The sequence below is a fragment of the Coregonus clupeaformis genome, chromosome 24 (assembly GCF_020615455.1).
Source record: "Coregonus clupeaformis isolate EN_2021a chromosome 24, ASM2061545v1, whole genome shotgun sequence".
NCBI classification, from domain to species: Eukaryota; Metazoa; Chordata; class Actinopteri; order Salmoniformes; family Salmonidae; genus Coregonus; species Coregonus clupeaformis.
Window position 1 is genome coordinate 30471719 of NC_059215.1, and position 26492 is coordinate 30498210.

The 26492-nt window shown below is 43.4% G+C and overlaps 2 protein-coding genes across 5 annotated transcripts; one reads left to right on the forward strand and one right to left on the reverse strand.

Annotated features, from left to right (window-relative positions):
- The first annotated feature begins 123 nt into the window (after window positions 1-123).
- On the forward strand, window positions 124-23347 carry LOC121538321 (bcl-2-like protein 1). Of its 4 annotated transcripts, none has more exons than XM_041846203.2 (3): window positions 124-294; window positions 4546-5271; window positions 20230-23347. In XM_041846203.2, exons 2-3 carry the CDS (start codon window positions 4711-4713, stop codon window positions 20371-20373), a joined length of 705 nt encoding a protein of 234 aa, XP_041702137.1. In that variant the 5' UTR covers window positions 124-294; window positions 4546-4710; the 3' UTR covers window positions 20374-23347. The 4 variants fall into 4 exon arrangements, with proteins under 4 accessions (XP_041702137.1, XP_041702133.1, XP_041702136.1 ...); XM_041846199.2 differs by lacking the exon at window positions 124-294 and adding an exon at window positions 1023-1203; XM_041846202.2 differs by lacking the exon at window positions 124-294 and adding an exon at window positions 1843-2084.
- Window positions 23348-23897: 550 nt separating this feature from the next.
- On the reverse strand, window positions 23898-25816 carry LOC121538323. The gene is made up of 5 exons (XM_041846204.1): window positions 25745-25816; window positions 25277-25379; window positions 24625-24789; window positions 24411-24542; window positions 23898-24177 (listed from the first exon to the last, which is right to left on the reverse strand). The coding sequence occupies exons 1-5, from the start codon at window positions 25796-25798 to the stop codon at window positions 24044-24046; spliced, it is 588 nt and encodes a 195-aa protein (XP_041702138.1). The 5' UTR covers window positions 25799-25816; the 3' UTR covers window positions 23898-24043.
- Window positions 25817-26492: the final 676 nt, after the last annotated feature.

Genomic DNA, 26492 nt, shown 5'->3' on the forward strand with positions numbered 1-26492 from the left:
CCCGTTGCCAATGCGTTTCTAAAGATGACGAGTGTGGCGCTGTAAACCCTCCAAACGTCAATGTATCAAATGCATTTGGGGGTAACAAAGGTTACCATGGAGATGTGTAACATCCTTTGTTTGGGGTGTAGTCTCAGAACAATGAACAAAATCTTTGGTGTAGCTACAGTCAATTTTCTGGTACAGCTAAATCTGTGTGTTTAATTTACTTCTGGAAAGACTCAAACGAAAACGTTTATGAAGAAAGATGTGCATTCATTTTCATCATGTAAACCCCCAGTATGTTTGGAACCGGTGAGATCTCTTGATTATGAATATGTTATCGGTAGGGTGCTAGCTAACTGTTAACATTACCTAGCTAACGTTAACTTCTTAAACCCCCTACATCTCTATAGCTAGCAATATGGCTAGTTTATTCCACACAGGCAGCTTTTCGTGGAGTTAGATGAAGTAGGCGTCATTAAATGTCTGTGGGCGGAACAGCTTTCTCGTAATGTCAGCTTTAGACAGCTAACCTAGCCAATCCTTTTTACAGTAATGTTAGTTAACAAAAAAAATAGCTAGCTAGCTAGCCAGCACAGCAAATCCGACCCGCTTGCTGACAGCGGCACTAGGGTCAGACAGTCTTCCTCTGTATTAGATTTAGAGTTTTTCTAGCAGTCGTTCGACAGTTAAAGGCGCTGCATGGTCATTCCGATGTCTGCCTTGGCCATGCAGCATTTAAGGTGATCGATAGGGCCTCTGCAGAAGTCAGGGCATTCATACTTCTTGTGCTTCACGGAGCAGAGCTGTTGTGAAGGACGATTTCAAGGAAGTGAGCTTGTTTAAACAGACCCTCCCGCACCCCACCTACCATGAATCAATTATGGCATTGCAGAGCTATACTGGAACCCTCCACATTGTTACGAAATTTGGGTGATGCAGTATGGTGCTCAATTTGGCCTCTGCATGCTTCAGGAGGCTCTGCACCATCCATACAGCACCTCAATCACATTTTCAGATCAAGCATAAATTGGCTCTTCATCTACATAGGAAGCCTGTCAGACCCTAGTGCAGCTGTAAGCAAGCGGGTCGGATCTGCTGGCTAGTTAGCCAGTCTGCGAGTGCTCCTCCTTTTGCTCCAGCAGAAATGTCTGATATGATCCTATTTGCTGATGTTTGGATTTCGTTTTGGACTTTGTGCCAACAATTCAAGTTGTTACAGTAAGTGTTTCATATTGGTTAGCTAATCAGGTTGAATTTGCGGCTTTTAGTAGCTACCTAGTTGTATGAGAAAATGTTTACGTCAGCGAAAGAACCGCTAGCTAGTCATTCTTATCAAATGAAATGTGAAAGCTGTTAGCTAGCTAGTCAGAGGAAATATGACATTTGTGTTCAACAAACTTAGCCAAGTAAGCTAAACTAGCTAGCTACATTCCCTTTGGTCTTATGCAAAGAAATGTAGACCGGTTTCAGTAGCCAAAATAAACATTTCAGGTGCAAGTCACAAGCCCGGGATAATCATACAAGATTACTAGCGCCGACTGCCGATGAATTATAGCTGGGACATTTAAAATTATTTTGTTAAATCGGCCTCGGCATATTGCAAATGTAGCTATGTAACTCACTACCTTATGTTAAAATAGTAAAAGACAGCCGATGTCACCCAACAAGCCATATTCCTGTGGGTGGGTGCAGTGATTAAAGGTCTCCGACATGGGTGTTGATTGGTGAAAAAGAATGGGGATCGCCTGCGTTTACACAATTCTGTTATTTAAACCACTAATTGGTCGTTTGACCAATCACATCAGATATTTTCACAAAATATATTTTTCACAGATCGGATTGTTCAAAAGACCAATTAGTGAAAAAAAGATCAGAATTGGGATGCCTGTGTAAACGCAGCCTTAGTTACGTAATGGATTGAGAAGGCTGGGCACACACGAGAGCAGGGAGATTCACGACAGATAGACACTCATACTACATAGCAATAGTACGTTTCAATTCTCTCCTCGGATTTTGACAGCAAGACTGATACAATAAGATTTTCTAAGCAGCTCACTGAAGTGTTGCCGTTGAAGATATTCCACTTTTGGTGTAGGTAGGTAAGAGAACATAATGTCATTTGTAGACTGTCTTGATTACCATGTTTAAAACTAGCTACGTGATAATAAAATTTGCTCGTTCTGTTATGTAGTTAGCTGGCTTTTTTATCAACACTTTGTTAAGTAAGACGAAAATAAATGGCCACTTTGAAACATCAATAAAAACGAATGACTGTAGTTATGTTTTGATAAAGTTGGAAGATTACTTTCTTCTTCAGTCACTAATCTTTCAGTATTATTTGCCCTCAAAATGACATGGGCGGGCTGTCATTTTATGTGATACATTAAAACGCTCCATGGAATTCTGAGAAGTTAGCGACACGTGCTGGTTAGCTGTGGCTTCTGTAAACAGTTATTGTGCTCAATAGTACAGCCAAGGCAACAAAGTAACCTACTAGTACATTCTAGTGCTCTCATTTTCGATTTAGTATTCTTTACTTGGCGTTCCCACTTATAAAATAGTCACTATTAACTCTCCAGCCTTAGTAGATAGTCCTAAATGTCACTATTATTACAATTAGAAAAGGTAAGGTGGGTGGGACTATACAAGGAAGAAAGATGCGCCTCGTTTCTCCCACGTGCTGTTTTGAAGAGTTATAACAACAGGGGTCCTTGCTATCCGGGATCCTTGCGATGTCCCTACCCCATTGAACGTTACATTTTAAAATGGTTAGATTTAAAGGGTAGGGGTTAGGGTTCGGGACCAACAGGGGTCCCTTCCTCCTGTCCCTTCCTCTTACTGACACGAATGCGCAAAGTATTGAAGAAATCACTAATATTTTATGAAGAAATAGGGTATCTACAAACAGGGTTGGGTAGGTGACTTTCTAAATGTAATCCGTTAGTCACTAGTTACCTGTCCCAAAATGATCAGTAATGTAACTTTTGGATTACCCAAACTCGGTAACGTAATCGGATTACTTTCAGTTACTTTTGCATTACTTTCCAGGGATTCTTCTGGATCAAAAAGGGGTTTAGTTGGTGAGTGTGGCAATGGGCATGGTCAGCCAATCAGGACTGGATTTTAGATGCCCCCATCTTGGCGGTGTAGATAAAAATTTTTTAGTATTTAAGACCATTTCCTGCAATTCTACAAATTTCTCCATGAAACTAAGAAAAATTGTTTCAGTTTTAAAACTAATTTCCTGCAATTCTATTCATTTTGCCTTGGCTAAAGCTGGTTTTTGTTTTGCTATAAAATAATAACATTTACATTTACGTCATTTAGCAGACGCTCTTATCCAGAGCGACTTACAAATAGGTGCATTCACCTTATAGCCAGTGGGATAACCACTTTACAATTTTTTATTTTTTATATATTTTTTTTTGGGAGGGGGGGGATTTCCCTGACTGTCCATCTTTTTATTTTGGTGATTGTTAGTTCTCAAAGATTATATTATAAAAAATATATATAGGTCCATTTATATTTTCTACATACTTTATATCTGGTTTTAGTCATTGAAGTTTACACTGAAAGCGTCTTTCCATCTCGAAAATTGCACTTTAGACTTAGGTGTTCCGAAGAAACACTTAGGCGGCCCACCCAATGATTTAATTGGCAGAAAAATCCCTGCTTTCCCCTTGAGGCGTTAGAAGAAAACAAAAAGGATCCATTGAACGCATTTGGTGTGTCATCATAGTGGTCTCTGACTTGTGGTCAGACTTGCTCAGGTGGAACAAACTTAAAGTTGCACCTTTTTTCAATACTGAATTTAATGTAATTGAGAACAGAAAGGTGTCAGGGTTTTCTTCTCGCACAAGTCCTTTCTGAATTTAAAAGTAATCCAATAAATAATCTAGTTTTGCTGAAGTATCTTTAATCTGAATACAGTAGTTTAGCAGGTAATGTAACTGTTTAGTTTGTTTGTTTGTAATCAGATTATAGGAACTGATTACATGTAATCGGTTACTCCTCAATCCTGTCTACAAAAATGTGTTTGTAATTGTTTTTGTTCTTAGTTTGGGGTTTACGTGTGAAAATAACAAATTGAGTACACTGTTAATACTTATCTGATTACAGGTTACTAAGTAACATTAGGTTAACTGTTATCATGTGTTCATACAATATGTGTTTACATATGCTATACATACTGGCTATTCTTGCAAATAAGAATGTGTACTGAATCAACCTACCTGGTAAAATAAAGGTAAATAAATGATCATATATTTAACCTCTCTGTCACAAAGAACCGGCTGTTTAAAATTAAAGTCTGTTGGAAGCCAGAGCACCAAGCCCTGTCACGACTGTTCCAAAGCCACAGGGCAAAGGGAGGTTGTCTGTGGGGGCAGGCAGGTAATGACAAACATTGCCATCTGTTTCATCCCAAATTAAAGCGATGCACTTTGACCCCACCTGTCGAGATCTAAATTTGCCCACTACAGCTCCCCTACTCCCCCAACCCACCTATGTTTATTGTGATGAATTATGTTAATTAGGATCTTCATTGTTCTCTTACCACAGGGCCTGAGCCATTGCACCAGCCTTGTTTTTTTGTCTTCAAGACATACATTTTCTGAATACAAAGAATGACACCGATTGAAATAAATACAGAGGCCTGATCCGAAGGGGCGTGTCATTAGCAGGTAAAACCAAGACCTGGGGCAAAGAAGAAACACAAGGAAACGAATGATGACTTACAACAACAGAGAACTGGTGGTATACTATATTACCTATAAACTATCACAGAGAGACTACCCCTTCAACCACACTGGGCTCACAGAAGCTCCCAGTCAGACTGAGGGGGGTGAGGGTGGACAGGTGGAAGGGGGGGCGGCAGTCACGACACACCCCAACGGCACAGTAAACGGGACGAGTCCTGGGACTCCACCGCGACAGTCTCCCCCCTCTACCCCTCAGCGGACAATGGGCCTGGATGCAGTGAAAGAGGCACTGCGGGACTCTGCCAATGAGTTTGAGCTGCGTTATGCCAGAGCGTTCAGTGACCTGTCCTCCCAGCTGCACATCACGCCGGCCACAGCCTACCAGAGCTTCGAGAACGTGATGGACGAGGTTTTCCGGGACGGTGTGAACTGGGGACGGGTAGTGGGCCTGTTTGCCTTCGGAGGGGCCCTCTGTGTAGAGTGCGTGGAGAAGGAGATGAGCCCACTAGTGGGACGGATTGCAGACTGGATGACCGTCTACCTGGACAACCACATCCAGCCTTGGATCCAGAGCCAAGGAGGATGGGTGAGTCATGACTGAAAGATGTGTTTTGGGGAAAGGGCAGGGGTTCATTTTAGCTCTGTGGGTTTTTTGAAGCATCAGTTCCAGAGGTCGTTGATAACAGGATCGGATAGTTTGAAATATTTTAACAGGTATTGATTGTGCACATTAGCACCCATTGTCTCTTTGTGTGTGTTGCGTCATGTCAGTTTGTGTGAGCTGTGTGTATCTGACGCCTGACCTCTGATCTGAGAGGCAGATTTGTCAGCCAAGGAGAAAGAACCAGAGAGAAGATGGAGAGAGAGATGTTTGCCTCTGGTCAGCTGGGCATTGATCAGCTTCATTGAGTTTTCAGCTGAATCGAAGTGAGCTCTGCTGGCTGAGATCGAATTCTTCATGGGGTTGAAGTATAGACTTAGGCTTTACAGATCGCCATTTGTTTTACCCTGGCTGTTTTTCACTTTCTCCTCTCTGTTCTGAGCCAGCTGCCTGCAGATGAAAGCAGCGTTTTCTCTGGGGTCAGCTGAGAGAGGGGTTGTCCTGTTCCTGGTGGGTGGGTGTGTTATGGGATGGAAGGAGGACACTGTTAAGGTCAGCTCTTTCCCTTTGTGTGGGCTGACATGATAGTGTGGAATGGGAAGGGGATGTTGAAACAGTCTCAAACGATGGGTCTTATGAAAACGGGCATTTGATTGGGTACATTGTGTGGGTAGGGGCCATCAGATTGGATGGTCTTTCTTCTGTTGCTTGCATAGCTGAAATTAATTTTAAATAGTGTTAAGACATGCAGATGACTTGGGCACAGCTCATACAGCTCTGCGTCTGTCATATGCCACCACCACACCCAGAAGCACCAGTTAATGCCTTGAACCACTGGAAGCTTTAAACATGAATAGTAACTCATCACTTACAAGGTCTCTATTTAAACAAAGTCTAGGCTGTGTTAATGTTTGTACAATTAATGCTGCTAAAACACATGCTCAAGCGCATGTCCCTTCCTACACTTGAGCTCTTTCCCCCAAGCACCTTAATGAATCTGAACATTGTTGTTGATGTCATCAGGTGTTGAATGTTGCTCTGAGCTAAAGACATGAATGGCCAGAATATTGAAAGGAATGGTGTGTTCAGTCAAGTAGTTTGGGTTCAAGCCATACCATACTAATGGATTACGACGTGCCTTCCTCAGACCCATACTCCTATGCATATACACACATAACATGAAGATAAACAGTATGTTAATGTATCTCGCTTATGCAGGGACAGTCACAATTCATCATTCCATACTATGCACACAATTCTAAAGTAGCTCAGAGAGATTTGAATTTGTCTGTTGTGGTTTCTATGTGTCATGACAAGAACAATCACCCGCACCTGGGACATCCCCACACCACAGGGAAAACAAACAAAAATTACCCTATATTTCCCGATAAGAAATGCCCACTCATTTCTAGCTAACTCTCTTATATGTGGTTTTCTCTTGTCATACCAACCTGTTGAACCAACCTACACACTCTTTCTTTGTTCCTGTCCTCAGGAACAAAGAGACACACAAACACAACTGTTGGCAGCTGTAGGATGTATAGAGCAGGTGCGTCCTATTACCTGATTGTGTCGTAAGAAAGAGAGAAACGCTAGTCCAGGGGTGCTCCAATACTATTTGAGAAGGTCCGGTCACACAGATTTTCTAGGTGGCAAAGGTCCCTGCTGACTCCCAGCTTTGAAATGTGGCAATGATTTGTGTAAGAGGTGAACTAAGAGGAAAGAAAGATGGTTTAAAAGTGAATGCAGGGAGTCAGCAGATTGAGAAATAAGGACAGGGAGTGAGAAGTGGAATCCTCATTGATTGAACAGTTCTCTGTCTGACAGCACTGGTGTTGGAGGTTGGAAAGTGAAACGTGTTAAGCCTCAGACACACCAAGGATACTGACTGCCGAGAGGTACTTAGCACCTCTGCCCAGAGTGTCGGCGGTCAACTTTCTTTTGTTCACATAGCACAGATCGTATGCCAGTCAACCTCGTTTAAATACTCCAGACCACAAGGTTAAAGTGGTTTTCTTAAGCGATGTTTGGCTTGTGCCTGCTGTAGATAACCAAAGTTAGCTAACTAGCAAGCTGCACTAATGTTGCTAGCTAGCTAGAATTTATAGTAAGCCCTTATTTATACTAGCCAGATAACTAGTGTAGCTAGCAACATTATAATTAAATCATGATGGATTTGTTTTTTAATGAAGCAGCTGCCTGTGAGTCAGTGGAGTAGCTAGCGATGTTGTGCTAACTGGCCAATGGCTACGCAAACCGTTTAGCTAACGTTAGCTAGTAGGGTTGGGTGGTATACAGATTTTATTTGTTTTAGTTAGAACAATTCTGATGAAAAGAGGGTGGATTAAAGTGCTCTCTTTCTTCCTTTATCTTGTCACTCCTGTCCGCTCCCCCACGTGGCGGTTCGTGCGCTCTGATTAGCTCAAAGTCAAGTTGTGGTCCACTGACGAGCAGGCTCGGCGGTACTCAGCAGGTGCATCTTTTGTTCTAGCAAGAGAAGGAACGGCCTCTTACTGTGCTAACTATCGGCCATCAGTTTTCTTGGTATGTCTGACCTCTTAACCAATAGCAGACTGACTACTACCCCCTCCCTCCTGCCCCATCTAAAAGTAAGGTGAGGGGTGTAGGGAGAAAAAATTAGGGGGGGTTTGGGTTATTACCAATTCTGGGTGAATAATATTTGGCTGTGCTCGGTAAATGCTTTTGTTCTGACTGCAACCCCCCCCATACAGCACATCATAAGCCATGCATTTTTATTACATGAAATGTACTATGACAATGTGTAGAATAGCAGTAAATTAGCTCTAAAACAGCAACATTTTCTCTGACTCATGGCAAAATGTATAAAATAGCACAAGATTATCTATACAACTGCACATTTTTCACTCTGCCCCAAAGATTCAACAACAAAAAAATATATTGTTTGTGGGGGCCTTGCTCGGACCTTGCTCTGACAGACTAATAATGTAGTAATGGATAACTCATTTGGACTGTCAGTGGGAGAAGAGCAGCTCTGAGAATGATAGTTGGGACTGGGAAGAGGTGGAGGACGCCAATAGAGAAACTATTCCATTATTTCCTGCGTTTCTCCTTTGTCTTGTGAGGTCTTCATGAATCTCCTGTGAGAGTGCTACACCTCAACCATAGCCCCTACCTAACACATGACATCATACAAGCTACATTTTACTCTTACATCAGACTGTATTCATATCCTATACTCTGTTGTCTGGAACACCTGAGCTCTTACCATTGTCCTTCTGTGGGCATTTTATAGGCAGCACATATTTGCTCCAGTGGCATTTTAAATAATACACACACTCATTACCATGCACATAGGATACGCAGATACAGACGACACGCCTTTTCCTTGCCATAGTCTCTGACTGCCCTGAAGGAAAGGACAAGGAGATTGTACCCCTGGGACCGATCAACCCTCCCTCCTTCTCTCTCATCCTCCCTCCCCCAACCACCACACCACGCACTAGCAGATGTTTCAGACCAGACAGGCAACAACACGCCAGCGTCACCGCGATATGTCCCCGCTCACCGTCATGTGTTCTTCCGTTTGTTTACCAATCCAACCATCCATCAATTTCTCCTAATTTCTTTCGATCCGTTTGACTTGATCACCAATCACGGCTGATTGTATCCTCCCCCACCTCTCCCCTGATAGATGAAGCCTCAGATAGCCCCCTCCCTCGATCCCCTTCTTCCTGAATGTCTAGATAACCTGGTCACCATTGTTTTTGAGTGTACATTTCATATTTAGTAAAAAAAAAAATCTGATTTGAGTGAACGTGTTAGCAGTACTTTGCATTGTGAGATGGAATAGCACCACATAGATCATTCACCTGACCACCTTAAACAAAGGACCTCTGGCTGTGCACACACACGTACCCCCCCCCCACCCACACACACACACACACACACACACACGTACCCCCCCCACACACACACACACGTACCCCCCCCCCACACACACACACACACACACACACACGTACCCCCCCCACACACACACACACACGTACCCCCCCCACACACACACACAGTAATGTGGTTTGCTATCTGCTGTTACCCAACTGTCTCTAAAGATAGTGCTGCTATGTAAACTCATAGTGACAGAGAGTCATTCTCATCAATAGAGGGTAGATGATCTTAACGTGGGTCAGACGTTGTCCATCTGTTTCTCTAACCTCCACAATGCACAGAATACTCACGACCTTGTTTGCATTTGTTCAATGGTAACCAGTATTGAGTGCTCAAAAACAACAACCCCCATTATGTGTGTACACACACACACACACTTTTCTTCCCAAGCCTGTGTGTTTTATGTAGGCTATCTTTTGCTATAAATTGTTTCCTTATTAATTTGTTCAGTCTTGCATCCCTGTATTGTTTGTGTTGATGGTGAGTGTGTGTGGTTGATGGTGTGTCAGTGACTGAGTGACAATGGCAGTAAACAGATGGTGTGATTCCGTCTCCCTCAGCCTTGTCACATAACCATCAGTCTGAGGCAGTAGGTTTGATGCTGAGGGGAAAGGAGAGACTGGGCCAATCCATTGCGGCAGGGTTGTAGGGGGAGCGGCGTGGGGGGGGGGGGGTGGCTCCGCTCAACTCAACTCACCTTCAAGGAAGGTTGGGCCGCTCCGCTTCTCCAGGGTTGGATGGGGATCCAGCCAACATCACCTGTATGCTACTGACTGGATGAGATTGCAGGATGTAGCCAGGGGACAAGACACTAGTCAGTGTCTAGGGATAGATGGGTGTGTTAACAACAGTGGATCTCTGGTGTGTGTGTCTGTCTCCGTCTGTGTGTATATGTTTGTTTGTGTCTGTGCGTAGTGTGGTCTTGCCCAATGGGGCTTTCCATTTAGTGACAATTCCCCTCGATTTTACAGTGCCTTCAGAAAGTATTCACACCCCTTGACTTTTTCCACATTTTTGTTGTTACAGCCTGAATTTAAAACGGATTAAATTGAGGTTGTTTTTGTCACTGGCCTACACACAATAGCCCATAATGTCAAAGTGGAATTATGTTTGTTTTTTTAATTAATATTTAAATAAATCATAATGAATAAGGTTTTGAAGTGTCTGTCCTTTATCTAGAATATATAAGAAAGCTCAGAAAATATTTTAGTTTTTTTGACACATTTAACCCCTTCTTTTTGTTGGCACAACTACCTCCATACTTCCATTCATTTTTTAAAACCGGTACCGGGTTGCCTTCAGACGAGTGACAATTGTGGGGGAGAACACCATCATGTTCGCGAGAATCTCCCCTTTCCATTAGTTTGTAGCCCAAACGGTTCGGACGCTATAGACAAGTTGGCACATCAGCGGTACCGACTTCAGATGAGACCTGTGACACTTTTTGGGGTCGTAGACCAAACGGAAAACACAATTATGTTCGTGAGCATCTTTCCATAGTGGTCATATTAGTTTATAGGCCCAACCGTTCGGACACTACCGATTTTCAGGATGTCTCATGGTCTGACGAACACCGCTGTAGCTCGGCCACCTTCCAGATGCGGCAGGCCGATATCGGCGGATGCGGTGGATTGAGATGCAGCCCATGCAAAAAAACATACAATTATGTTACTTAGATTGACGCACGGGTGCATAGTGGTGGCTGTATCATGTTATGGGTATGCTTGTTTGTAATCGTTAAGGTCTGGAGAGTTTTTCAAGATAAAAAAAGAAACTGAATAGAGCTAAGCACAGGCAAAATCCTAGAAGAAAACCTGGTTCAGTCTGCTTTCCAACAGACACTGGGAGATTAATTCACCTGTCAGCAGGACAATAACCTAAAACACAAGGCCAAATCTACACTGGGGTTGCTTACCAAGAAGACTGTGAATGTTTCTGAGTAGCTGAGTTACAGTTTTGACTTAAATCTTCTTGAAAATCTAGGGCAAGACCTGGAAATGGTTGTGTAGTAATGATCAACAACTAATTTGAAAGAGCTTGAAGAATTTTGAAAAGAATAATGAGCAAATGTTGCACAATCCAGGTGTGGAAAGCTCTTAGACTTACCCAGAAAGACTCACAGCTGTAATCGCTGCCGAAGGTGCTCCTACAAAGTATTGACTTGCGGTGTGAATACTTATGTAAATTCAATTTCTGTATTTCATTTTCAATACATTTGCCAAAATTTCTAAAAACATGTTTTCACTTTTTTAATTATGGGGTATTGTAGATGGGTGAGAAATCAAATTTCAATTCAGGCTGTACCACAACAAAATGTTGAATAAGTCAAGGGGTATAAATACTTTCTGGAGGCACTGTATAGCCTCTATCAGCGCATCAGCCAGCGACGTGGAAGACTGACCTGCAGCACTACTGGCTGACTTGGTGTACTTCAACACAGCTCGCCATTCAACTGAGTATCACCACCCTGAGCAATGAGCCGTCACTGTGCTCTAAATATGGCAGCATGCATCTGATTCTGCACAGAGCTCCAGACACCCAGCTGTGCTGATCTGGCTCAGTCTGTGTGCAGCAGGGAGGTGGAGACTAGGTCTTCTGCAGAAGGCAGGCAGGCAGAGTCTGGGGCATCATGTAACCTACTGTACAACCGTCTCGCTAATAGGGCTACAGGCAGCAGATGCATTACTGTAGCTACTGCTGGGCCCTGGAGACATACAACCAGGACTGTTTGAGCAGTTAGCTACCTTAGATGGGACCAGAATGACTCCGTGACACCATGAATGTCTGCTGTGTTAGTTGGTAGAGAACTAGAGCAGCAGCAGTCTGTTTTTTGGTGCACTCTTAGTGGAAACATTGTGCCTGCTTGGCTGCTGCTGCTCTCTCTGCTCCAGTTCTGAACAGGCTTAGTGTGGAAAATCAGGTCATGAGCAATTCTTTCCCCCCTCCCTCACTCACTCTCTTTCCCTCATTTTCTCCCTCTCCGTCCCTCTGAATACCTCCCTCTCCGTCCCTCTGAATACCTCCCTCTCCGTCCCTCTGAATACCTCCCTCTCCGTCCCTCTGTATACCTCCCTCTCCGTCCCTCTGAATACCTCCCTCTCCGTCCCTTTGTATACCTCCCTCTCCGTCCCTCTGTATACCTCCCTCTCCGTCCCTCTGAATACCTCCCTCTCCGTCCCTCTGAATACCTCCCTCTCCGTCCCTCTGAATATCTCCCTCTGTTTCTCTGGCTGTTTCTCTTATTTGCAGTTGGTTTTTCTTATTTGCTGCTTTATTCGACTGTATAGGCTACATCTAACCCCTCTCTCTTTAGCATTTTCTTCTCTCGCTCGCTCTCTCCTCATAACTGATATCAGATTATGGGATTAGTGTGGTAGCTGTGATGTATGAAACTGACAGATGGTGATAATGGTGCCCAGCAAATATTACAGAATCTGATGGCACTGTAATGATGATGATAAAGCTGACTTATCACCACCATCATCATCATGATCATTGTTATTCAACTGGTTGGCAATGTAATAACAAAGCCATATTGTAGAATGTTTTATTAAATTATTCCGCTCCTTCCCTTATTGCACCCCTCACTATCTCATTAATTTCTTCCTCTGGCATACACTATCATTTTCTCTTCTTTTCTCGCTCTCTTTCAGACAGATGGTAGGTCTTTGCCACTTTGTAAGGGGTGTTAGTGGGGGTGAGTGTTTTGAGGGTTAAAGTTGATGTGGTGCTGCTGGTGACATAAAGGAGAACTCAAGAGCAACACATGCGCGCACACACACGTTTCTCTGTGTGTTGCGGCTGTGGTCCCTTTTTTCCTAGACTGTGCGGAGTGCAGTGGTGACAGAATGGGGGCTGCGCTGCTGGTGAGCCCCAGTGAGAAGGGGAACAGATTGGTGTCTGAGCCTGAATGTCCTGACTCATTAATCTCCTCTTTAATTCATGGATTCACCTCCGGATGGATCAGCAGGGACACAGACACACAAACCCATTAGAGGAAGAGAAAGGGGTCAGACCCTCAATGCCAGCTCCTTCATGTGTAGAACCTACAGTAACTAACAGCCAGCTGAGATGTCACCATAGGACCTCATCTGGGTTCAAGTTCCTTGATCCCTATTTACCTCCTTACCAGACCACATCCTAGCTAATGTAGGCGTCTCTAACTTCACCCTTGCGTTGGTGTTGTATTAAAGGGGCATAAATAGCAGTGTTGCTTAGTGTGGACTCGTGTTTAATCAGTCACCAGTCTTTATAGCTAGATAGTGTTCTCCTTGAGCAGGCAAAGTTAAAGGCAGAACAGAACCTAGCCCCGGGGACTTGCCTGGTTTATTAACCCCTCCCCTCCCCCACACTGCAGTACCCCTGTGCTCCATGGTTTGGCACAAAGCCCGACTCTCACACTCTCTGGAGGATGACTGTCTGCCAGTTCTCATAGGTAATTATGATGATCTGCCGACAGGCATGGTGAGTTGTTTTCTGAGGGTGGGCGCAGTACCTCTAGTCTAGTTTGGCCCTGTATGCTTTACTGTAGCATCACATGACAGCAGATAAAAGGGTCAAACTGTGGTCAGTATGAGCAGATTCAGTTCACCATTTTGGCCAGCGGCAAGATGACTAGCCTTCCTTTTGAGGTCCCTCCAAAATGTCATGAAACGCAACAGTTACTCAACAAACAAACCACACTGACGTGATGTGGAATTTCACTTTTGCCCCAGAAGCACAACACGTCCTGTGTGTTACAATGAGCAGGAAGAGTTGCTTAGGACTAGACTATAGTCGGTCTAGTGACAGCTTGGCCTTTACACTGTCATCCTCTTTCATGTTAGACTGTTCTAAAATCCCGCCTCAGCTCTTGACTGTAACCAGCACCCCGTCTACGGTCACACAACTGGGTCACAGAGGGACTTAGTTCGTTATGACTCAGCAAAGGTCAGAGGAAATTCAAAACATGTCCAAGACCATGTCCTTCTTATGAGGTGATTTACTCATTACTCAAGTACTGGATTCAATCCAGATCTCCAGCCCAATCACTGAAGAATGCAGCATTTGATAGGACATCCGGCCAGTGTGACCAAGAGGTTTTGCAACCCTCCATTGTCTTTCATTGGGCTGGTTTAAAGCTGAATCTGGCTTTCTTTGTTAGTTTTTCTATTCAGAGGCCTCTCGGTGCCCAGGGCCATGCCAGAATTCTGGAGTTCACAGAAGTAGTTGAACATTCTGGATTACTTTCTGAATTTGAATGGAACGCTCCCCTTTTAGCATTGTTTTAATTCTTTAGCAACCATGTTTTGCTGCCATTTTCCCTTTTGCTTGCCAGACTGAAGCTTCTACTGAAATAGACCTGCCCAGATCAGCTGCTGCTGGCCAATTCCACCTCTCTCTGGGGAATTAAGGACTCTACATTATGGAGAGAAACACTTCGGTTTTGAAGTTTAGACTATTGCTTCCAGTCTGTAAAGTAACCAATTTCATAATTTTATTTTTTCTATAAGTATTCTGACTAATCTAGTGGACCCATGGAGACATGGTTGCAGGTCATGATGGTGGTGCAACAGTGAAGTAACCGATTACAAACTGACTCAGAGGCCGGTGTTGTTGATTGCCTTAATGTTCTATCCTCTCAGGGATCTAGTCTTGGGCAATCTATCAGACCCAAACACACCGATCAGCTGCTCTCTGGTAACCATGGCAACCTTCAAATTAAATCTTGTTTTTCCTCTGTCCCACAAACCTCTCTCACTCTTTCCCTCTTCCGCCTTTTTCTCTCTTCAGCTAACGATTGAAAAACACAGAAAAAACCAGAGGTTGGAAAACACCTTAGAACGGCTGCTGCTTAGCACGTAGCATCTCTGGGGAACAGGTGCAGCTTAGCATCTAACATCTCTGGGGAACAGGTGGAATAGAGAGAGAGAGCGAGCAAGTTTAGGCTTAGCTACCTCGCAGGAGTGACTGAGACCGAACCAGTCAAACAGATAGACACAGAGACACATACACAGAAACATTACAATATGTCAGTGTGATTTACTGCCTGTAATTTAACATGTAGGCCTTTTCAAACCCCAGTTCACTAGGAAGGTGTGGTTATACAGTAGGCCTATGTGGATTCAATCAGGTGTGTGTGTGTGTGTGTGTGTGTGCCAATGTGCTTGCGTGTGTACATTTTATAGGCATGCCTGGGCACGTACATTGCACTTCAGAGCTCCAGAGCACAATAAGCACTGATGACTACAGGGTTGAGTATGTTGCTGCCATGATGATGGATCACAGGAAGCAGTGTGGAGCTTAGAGATCTGGGTACTATTGCTCCATTGTGCAAGACAAACAATAAAGATACATATGAACATGGACCTAGATGGTATGGTAGAAAAATTGGGAGAAAGTGACAGGTAGCCTATTCGGGAGAGGGAAAGTGAAGTGAAATCTAGTATATTTCATGTAAAAAATGACGTTCCATTCCACCTGTCACTAATTGTCTCTGTACTCTAACATGCCTTAACGTATTCACAAACTGCGATCTTTATTCTTTACACCCACAAGATTCCTCCCATACCTCTTCAAGCAGTTCTCACAGGGACCGATCTCCATGGCTTCACCTCTTGTGAAGTGCTGCTGGCTCCTGTGCTAGTTGAAATTCCTTTAGAATCTACTCGCACACAGACACACGAGACACACCTACAGTAGCTTGGTTTGCCCCTGGTTGGTTTTTTTTTGACAGGTGTTTCCACCGGAATCAATGAGTCAAGTGTGCAGTGATGAATGTGAACACTTTGGGTGTAATTTACAGTATTCATGGGAGTGTGTTTGTATCTGTAGGCCAGCAGTATTGTCTGTCTGGCAGTGCTAGCTGAGGTCCTCAGGACTGTGGTCATCTTTAGCGTTTCGTTAACTCCCTGGCCCTGATAAAAATTATTCTCAGTCTCTCTGTTATCTGCCCCCGCCATGTCACCGACCCACTCTTTTTCTCAGAAACGGCCTCTCCTACGAAATCAATCTCTCGATTCCTCAGAAGCCCTTTACCAGACGCACACATATGCATGCATTCAATATACATTTTAGTCATTTAGCAGACGCTCTTATCCAGAGCGACTTACAGGAGCAATTATGATTAAGTGCCTTGCTCAAGGGCACATCGACAGATTTTTCACCTAGTTGTCTCGAGGATTCAAACCAGCAACCTTTCGCCTACTGGCCCAACGATCTTAACCGCTAGGCTACCTGCCACCACACACACGTATACACACAAACAGAGCCGTCTTGGCGCTTTCGTGCTGTTTCTGTGCTTCCCTCTTCCCAGATTCCATTGTTAAGTTTTGTTCTGTATTGTTGAAGTCAGCAGGAAAGAGAAGGAGTGACGATGTATCACCCTGTTAGAGCGGAAGGAAGCGAGGGGTGTCGGAGGCACACGCACATCTTTAATCAAAGCAGCATGTTTGGAATGTCTCGAATGATTCTCTACCTTATTTGAATTCCTGCAGTCTGAGTCACCATATGAATGTTACGTTATGAAGGCTACACAAACAGTTATGTCAACTATTTGGTTTATAGTTATCCGTTTTGGTATAAGATTGTTTCAGATAAATATTTTACTGCCACGTCAGTCCACAATTCACTGCACTAAACCCCCCCAGCCATAACATCAGCGCCAGACACAAGCAGATGAATCATCCAATGTGAGCTTGTTCCCTCTTGTGGCTGTAGCCAGAATTGCAGAATGTTATGTCAATGTTCTGGGTTGTTCTCGAATGAATTACTGGAAGGGGTGGGCTAAGGATGACACGACGGTGGGGAAATTGTCAACAATTAAAGTTATTCACTTGGGGTTACTGCAGTTCAAAATAACGGCATAGAGACGTTTTGTGATGGTGGACGTGCTGGTGACATTTATATTTTTGTCTGTCGTATCGAAGTGATGATTGATGAAAATGTCCAAACAACACCTTTTTCCCTCCCCTCATAAGCCCATTGCTTCTTGCTAGTACCTTACTATTGTATCTTGGAGGTGTAGGGACACTTGTGGGGGTTGATTGTGTGTGTGGTTGTGTCTCAACAGACACCCTATCCATTAAAAGTGTTGCCAACTACTTCTGATTACTTTCTAGTCTGATTTGGCTCTGATTTAAAATGAGTGCATTATATAATAAAGGTATAGGATGTAATTTCACCTAATTCTGTTGAGCTTAGAGAGGATCTCATGTCTAATGCTGTTGAAGTGTTGCGGTTGAAAGTTCACCTTCCTCATATAAAACCTCTTATTTTGGGGTGCTGCTATAGGCCACCAAATGCTAACAGTCAATATCTGGATAATATGTGTGCAATGCTTGATGGTGTATATAATGTTAACAGAGGTCTATTTTCTGGTTGACCTGAATATAGACTGGTTTTCATCAAGCTGTCCGCTCAAAAGGAAGCTTCTCACTGTAACCAGTGCCTGTAACCTGGTTCAGGTTATTAATCAACCTACCAGGGTGTTTACAAAGACTACAGGAACTATATAATCTGTGTATTGATCACATTTTTACTAATGCTGCAGAACTTTGTTCTAATGCTGTATCCACACCCATTGGATGAAGTGACGATAATATAGTGGCTATATCCAGAAAAGGATTTTAAAATGTTTTTGTTGATAATACAAAGATTGTGGGAGCTGTATTGTTACACTTCAGCGCAGCCTTTCATTTTGTTGAACATAATCTATTATTGGAAAAACGTATGGGTTATGGCTTTACATCCTCTGCCATATCATGGGTTGAGCGCTATCTATCCAATAGAACAGAGGGTTTTCTTTAATGGAAGCTTCTCTAATGTAGAACATGTAAAGTGTGGTATTCCGCAAGGCAGCTGTCTTGGCCCTTTTACTGTTCTATTTTTACTAGCATTAAACAAAGCCTGTGTGTCTATGTATGCTGATGATTCAACGTTATACACGTCAGCAACCACAGCTAGTGAAATCACTGCAACCCTAAACAGAGTTAGTCAGTTTTGGAATGGGTGGCTAGTAATAAACTAGTCCTGAACATATCTAAAATGTAAAAGCATTGTATTTGGTACAAATCATTCCTTAAGTTCTAGACCTCAGCTGAATCTGGTAATGAATGATGTGGCTGTTGAGCAAGTTGAGGAGACTAAACTTCTTGGTGTCACCTTAGACTGTAAAAAATGATCATGGCCAAGGCATATTGATTGTTGTAAAGATGGGGATAGGTCTGTCTGTGATAAAGAGATGCTCAGCATTTCTAACACCACAGTTGACCAAACAAGTCCTGCAGGCTCTAGTTTTATCTAATCTTGACTATTGCCCGGTGACATGGTCAAGTGCTGCAAAGAAGGACCTAGAAAAGCTGCAGCTGGCCCAGAACAGAGCAGCACGTCTTGCCATTCAATGTACACAGAGGGCTAACGTCAACAGCATGCATGTCAGTTTCTATTGGCTCAAAGTAGAGAAGAGAGTGATTGCATCAGTTCTTGTTTTTGTGAGAAGGATTGTGTTGAAAATTCTAAATTGTCTGTATAATCAACTTACATAAAGCTCTGCCAGACATACACTACATGACCAAAGGTATGTGGACACCTGCTCATCGAACATCTCATTCCAAAATCATGGGCATTAATATGGAGTTGGTCCCCCCTTTGCTGCTATAACAGCCTCTTCTGGGAAGGCTTTCCACTAGATGTTGGAACATTGCTGCGGGGACTTGCTTCCATTCAGCCACGAGCATTAGTGAGGTCGGGCACTGATGTTGGGTGATTAGGCCTGGGTCGCAGTCAGCAATGCAAATTCATTGTGCATGGGGGCATTGTCATGCTGAAACAGGAAACGGTCTTCCCCAAGCTGTTGCCAAAAAGTTGGAAGCACAGAATCGTCTAGAATGTCATTGTATGCTAAGATTTCCCTTCACTGGAACTAAGGGGCCTAGCCCGAACCATGAAAAATGGCCCCAGACCATTATTCCTCCTCCACCAAGCTTTATAGTTGGCACTATGCATTCGGGAAGGTAGCGTTCTCCTGGCATCCACCAAACCCAGATTAGTCAGTTGGACTGCCAGATGGTGAAGCGTGAGTCATCACGCCAGAGAACGCGTTTCCACTGCTCCAGAGTCCAATGGCGGCGAGCTTTACACCACTCCAGCCGACACTTGGCATTGCGCATGTTGATCTTAGGCTTGTGTGAGTCTGCTTGGCCATGGACACCCATTTCATGAAGCTCCCGACGAACAGTTATTGTGCTGACGTTGCATCCAGAGCCAGTTTGGAACTCGGTAGTGAGTGTTTTTAACTGAGGATTTTTCAGCACTCAGCGGTTGTGTTCTGTGAGCTTGTGTGGCCTACCACTTCGCGGCTAAGCTGTTGTTGCTCCTAGCCACAATAACAGCACTTTGAGTTGACCGGGGCAGCTCTAGCAGGGCAGAAATTTGACTAACTGAATTGTTGCAAAGGTGGCATCCTATGACAGTGCCACATTGAAAGTCACTGAGCTCTTCTGTCAGGCCATTCTACTGCCAATGTTTGTCTATGGAGATTGCTTGGCTGTAAGCTCGATTTTATACACCTGTCAGCAAAGGGTGTGGGTGAAATAGCCGAATCCACTAATTTGAAGGGGTGTCCACATACTTTTGTATATATAGTGTACTTACACCACCAGACATGCCACCAGGGGACTCTTCACAGTCCCCAAATCCAGAACGAATTCAAGGCAACGCACAGTATTATATAGAGCCATGATCACATGGAACTCCCATCTCAAATTACTCAAGCAAACGGCAAAACAAATAAAACAGCACAACGCCTCTCCCCTATCTGACCAAGTTAACCTAGTTAAGGTGTATATATAGTAATGTACTGTATGTAAGTCTATAATGTCTGTTAATGTTTTTAAATGTATAAATTGTAAAGTATTTTGGTCTAATGTATTTTTACTTATGCATTGGACCCCAGGAAGACTAGCTGTCGCCATTGGCTAATGGGGAACTAAATCTAAAACTCTTAAGCACTAACTCCCTCTCTCCTGTCTCCAGGACCGGTTTGCAGAGATCTTTGGGAAGGACGCTGCAGCCGAGAGCAGGAAGTCTCAGGAGAGCTTTAAGAAGTGGCTGCTGGCGGGGATGACGCTGGTCACAGGAGTCGTCGTAGGGTCACTCATCGCTCAGAAACGCCTGTGAGAACGACAACCACAGACGGCATCTTGTAGTGAAAAAGAATGAAGGACGTTTTTTTACTTTAATATTTCTCCTTTATTTGCCAAGAAAGGACATGTTTACGGTTGAACCTTACATCCCACGATGCACTGAGGACTCTGACAAACTGTTGAGATTAAAGAGTGATGGTCAATATAATGTTACCCTCATCTAACACCTCCCTGCAACACCCTAAAACACAAGAAAATGGAGGAGGGTATAACAGTCTTGGACCAAATGTTCCTCAGTTTCCTTGGTTTACTCTTGCCTGTCTCTTCTCCAATTGCTGTATTAATTTGTTTTTACAAATTTACTTTCATTTTGCATGATGTGCTCCATCTATAGGCCATTTTCAAATAGTCTGTGCTGATGGGGCTAGTAAATCCTTCTCTCAGAGGTTTGTCTTGTTGCTGGTCTCTGGGCAGACAGAAGGACAAACTTGCCACCTGTCCCCCTGTGAAAGGAGGGAAAAAGGGCACTGAAATTCAACATCTGTACACCTCAGTGCAGTTTTGACATGGCTGCTTTGTAGATACAGTGCGCTCCAAACAACCTAGCCAGCAAAAGACAGCCAATATCACACTCAGTAGCTCAATATATTGTTAATTCTAAATATATATATTTGTATGCGAGTGGTTAAGTGAAACGAGTGATTGAGACATTTTTCAATCTTGACGCTAGCGCACCACGTCAGGCGCATTGGCCTGAAATGAGTGAGGTGATACAATTTTCCGTGTGTGTGTTCATATTTGTCTTTTTTGGGGGTTTTTTCAATTAAAACCCACGTGATAATTTCCTGTCCTGATGGTGGTAAACACATACCTGACACACACACACAGCCCTGGCCTGGCTAGACAGAAAACAGAAGGTGCACAACAAACCAAGAGCCAGTGATGAAGAGTATTTATTCTAGCAACTGTTGGTACAAAGGCTCAGTTTTTTTTATCATGGAGAGAAAGATTGTTCAGTATTTACAACTTGTAACACAGCCTAATGGTAATTTGTTTCGCTAATAAGATAGAAGATGAATGAAGCAGAAACCTTATTTAGTGGGTTAACAGATAAGTGAGACTTCTGATGTGCATATAGCTCTTGAGACATGAAACTGTTGGCAGGCAAGCTTCAGGGCGGGACCCATTCAACCTGCCACCTCTGTCTCTGTGCCTTCGTTTCCACAAAATGTGGCACATTTCATTTCTGTTCTCCCTGTCACGGCAGCTGAGGGCGTGCGTCACTCAACACAGGCCCACCTGCTGTTCAGAGCACATCTCCTGTCAAACCTAGTCGACAGAGACTGAGGAGAACCATTCCTTAGTTTCCAAACATCTTTAATTTAAACACTGCGTCAGTCAGGAGGGTGTTTGTCGTCTGGCAATTTATAGTGTCACGCTCCTGAGCTGACAGGTGAGTGGATGGGAGGAAAGAGGCGAGATGGGTGCAACTCCTCTACTCACATTCTGACCTATCTCTGCTTCAGGGAACGGCGCCCTAGGGACGTAGGGGGTCCTCTTGTGTGGCAGGTACAGTTGTAAACACAGGCCAGACTTACATCAGCCAGAGGCTCCTGTTTTCAGCTGTCCTGCATTTCAAAGCTGGATTGATGCTCTCTCTTTCACTTGCTGTGTTCTTTCCACATTTTATTTGAACAGTGTAGCTGAGCTATGTTTGGACTGGAGGCATAACCTTTTTTATATGCTTTATGTTATGTCAAAGCCCTGATGTTAGTTTTTTTATTCAGCCCATGTTTTCTATGCATTTCCTGCAAAATATTGGTGACATAACAGATTTAAAAGTAGATTTCTCTATTGGTGATGAATAACTTTTGTTTCATCAGGAAACATTTATCTGACCAATAACCTCCATGATATCAGAGACAAAGCCTCTAACATACAGTACAGGGCCCTCCAGGGTATTTAGATGAGTCCGCTAATGTGGAGCATGTGTTCAGGTATACCATCACCCTGCTTAGGGTCTTGATGCTCTTCTCTACCTGATTATTTTCAGTCTGATCTCTTAAGAACACATATTGGTTTCTCTGGGGTCAAGGTTTTCACTTTACCTATGAATAAATGCTACTTTAGATAAATATTCACCAACTGATCATGAACACCATTTCATCACGGATCTGATTTGATGATACATTCCAATACAGTATATATTTTTCTAGTGTGTGCTCCACAAAAAGCTGCTTGCAGGCTTTTCTGCAATGTGACCTTTGTTACGTAAAGAAGTTCCCTCCACCTATGTGAGATTGTGTGCATGCGTGTGGAATGGATTCTGTATGGCCAATGTTTGCAGGAAGCACAAGAAGGAATCTAAACCGCATTGACACCACACTATGTATACTAGTTATTTAAAACAATGATTAGAATAGTATCATAGCTTAGTAACATATTTAAGACTTTGAAATGTTATTTAAGATATTTGGTGTAAAGCATATAGTGTCCCTTCAAATGGCCTGAAATTCCATCTTTGCATTTGTGTATTTGGCTGCTTTTACACAGGCAGCCTAATTCTGATCTGTATTCCACTAATTGGTCTTTGACCAGATCTGATTGTTCAAAAGACCAATTAGCGAAATAAATATCTGAATTGGGCTGCCTGTTTAAACATAGCCTTTGTAATTCATTGTGTTTAACTGCTAAAATAGTTATTTCCCCATTGATAGCTTAAATCAGGGGTGTCAAACTCATTCCATGGAGGGCCAAGTATCTGCAGGTTTTTCCCTTTCAATTAAGCCCAAGACAACCAGGTGTGGAGAGTTCCTTACTAGTGACCTTAATTAATCAATTAAGGACAAGGGAGGGGCAAAAACCCACAGACACTTGGCCCTCTGTGGAATGAGTGACACCTATGGCATAAAGGAGTAAACACCATGTTGAATGGTCTTTGTCATATAATTCCAATGTAATATCTTAGATTACATGAAATGAATAAAGACCCATGTGGAACATTGAGAACACAGAATTTTTATTTTGGTAAAGAAAGGCCAGAAGACATCCATTGATGAAAATCAAATATTAAAGGAGAGAACATCCTAAGGAATAGTTAATGTAATGGGCTCAATGGTGTCCCTTACCTCCTTTCCTGTAGTAATGATCTTCAACTTGTTTTCCATCCATCTTCAACCCTAGACTAATTTAAGCATTTTCTACAGGACACTAATATTCTTTGCAATGTTACAACTGATTTTAGGGAAGGGGAACAAAAGGTACAAGGATTGATGTGTATACTTCGTCGTGGAGTAATACTCTTGATACAGTTGACCATTTTAGAATAGAAATGTCCATGCACATTTTTTTTTGCTTACATTTCACAGCAAGGGGATAAAACAAATGTAGCCTGTGTTTGTTAACGTTGAGTGTGTCAGGACCACGAAGGCAATGGTACATCTCAATACTCTCAGGGCCAAACCAGACACTACCACAGGCACACTAAAGAAGAAATTAGGTTGAGGACAAGCAGCCAATAATATTACACTCTTATTTTCTCAGAGAGAAGGAAACAAACAGTTTTTAGTCATTTATTACTTCAACAGTAAGAATGGATTCAGATGGATTGCCGCTATGGTGGGAGGGGAGGCTGTTGGCTGAACAGAGGCTCAAGGTGTCAAGTCGAACCGTTCCTCCTTCCAGCAGTGGTCTATTCCCTTCCTTTACTTCCATTGTTTGTTCTTGTAGTCCCACTGGGCAGAGAAGCCCTCAATTGGGTTGACCCGCATATCCAGCATCCTCTGGATCTGCTTAGCCTGCCACTCCTCACCAAAGGTAGGAGGTTGGGGTGGGTACACTGTGGGACACACAAAGGATAAAAAAGGAACAGCAAGTTTGAGGACGGAACAGTCGCCCATCCATGTGATAATTACTTGAGGAAGTTTAGCAATCAACCATGAGAAATGCAGTTTCATCAAAATAGTTTAGACACAGCATAAGGTTGAAGGAATGAGGCATCTGTCGTGCAACTGTGGAGAGCATGCTCCTAATGTTAAAATACCCTTTAATTAATTGATTATTAAGTCTTACCATAGTGGCCCTGCCAAAAGACCACCAGACCAGTGATGCCAAAGAAGATGAACATCCCACCGATGACAGTCTTCCACTCATGGGAGGGCCTCTTCATCTCAGGATAGGTGTGGTTGAACTTCAGCCTGTACACTGGGATAGAGAGGGAGACATTTTAAGAATAGCAGGATTGAAGGCTGTGACATGAGAAGGAATGAGAGGGGGAGGGGCTTACAGGCAATTTTCTCCTCCTTGGACAGTGCAGTCCAGGGACCCTTCTCCTTCTGTTTCAGGCTCTTATCCGTAGAGTCGAGGACATCCTTCCATGGTCTGTCTGGCAGAGGGGTGTCCAGACGATCCGAGTACATTGGCTGGGACATGTCCACTTTGTCGGACACCTCTACAATACAGGAGACAGGACACATCGTTGATGATAGAAAGTATGTGCAGGGGAGTTTGCGGTAAAGGCCTCAGGTATTTGTGCTTGTAGCTCCATTCACTACTTGAAAGGCACCACAATCTGCTGATAAGTGCAATGGCACAGCAGGTTATGCTATTTCAAATGTACCTAGCTTGACTAAAAGGTGTCTCTACACAACACCAGGGCTCTCCAACCATGTTCTTGGAGCGCTACTGTCCTGTAGGTACACTCCAACCCTAATCTAGCACAACTGATTCTAATAATTAGCAGGTTGATAAGCTGAATCTAGTTAGTTACAACTGGGGTTGGAGCGAAAACCTACACAAGGGTAGCTCTCCAGGAACAGGGTTGGAGAGACCTGAACTAGGCTGTGTATTGTGATACTTTTTTTTAATACATATTTGAACTGAAAATAAACAATTTTTGCAACAGACAATTATGCATGCAGTTCAACATCAATGAATACCTTGGTGGCCATGGCTTGACATCCTCACACCACTGTTTGTCAGTGCCACCACCGCTCGCCTGGAAAGAAAGCACCCCACGCGTCCTATTGTCAGGTGAAGCATCTGAATGACAGGTGAGGAAGAGACAGAACAAGATTTATCCCCCCAAAAAATACATCTCCACATAACTGATCAGTACATCCAGAGTCTCCCTCTTTCGTGGAAAAGTGACATGGTATTTTAACAATAACCCGGAAATTCCCCCTCTTCGCAATGCAGTAAAAACAAAGGTTGAGATGAAATGGCCTAGCTTCTTTAGGGACTTCAAAGACTAATTTGCAATCGCAGCTCAAGTCAAATCCATAGGCTAAGTAACTGGCTACTGAAGTTACAGCCCAAAAAAGCACAAGCTCACCTTCATATAGTGATTAAGAATTTATTCTGACACCTGTTTATAGGCTATGCACTGATTGACTAATTACTCTCACCTGTGCAAGGCTAGCCCTTCTCATGACTCCAATGGCATTGGAGCCATTCCACATCCGTAGCTGAGGGGAGCTGCACCAACCATAGATGTTGCGATCTGTCAGTGTGAGAGAGAATGGCGGAAGCCGATACTGAGTTTGAATCTGATGGCGCTAGCAAAGATGACAATGAGGGTGATGAGAATACTGGATGGACTATAGTCGCCTAAGCATGGATAAAGAGAGCTAAAATCACAGTTAAAACGCTGTCTAGTTAGCCTACTGCTCATGGCGCAACTACTTCACAGTTTTTGTAGGAGTGCAGTTTGAGGATAAGAAGATGTACCTGGGAGATCCGCTTTGATGTTGCCAAGATGGTGAAGAAACTGATGGGTTCTGTGGATTCTGTGAGGGGGACCAGGAGTGGAATTGTATTGATGTTTTGTGTCGGTAGAACAAAAGGAGCGTGTATTGCGCCCCACAGAATCAAGGAGAAAGAGGTGAATGCTTTCTATTTTCGGAGCCAATCAATGGTGCTATTTCTGGAGTCTTTGTGGGTTGGGGCTGAGAAGATCAAGATTAACAATTCTGAAGTAGTTGGGACTTGACGATTGACACGTATGTTCAATGGAAAGAAGATAAAGAGTACGTCTGTGTTACTGTTTTTTGATGAGGAGTCGCTCCCTACACATATCAAGATGGGATATGTGAGTTACCCTGTGAAGGCATTTGTCCCCAGGTTACTTCAGTGTTCCAAATGCAAAGTGTTTGG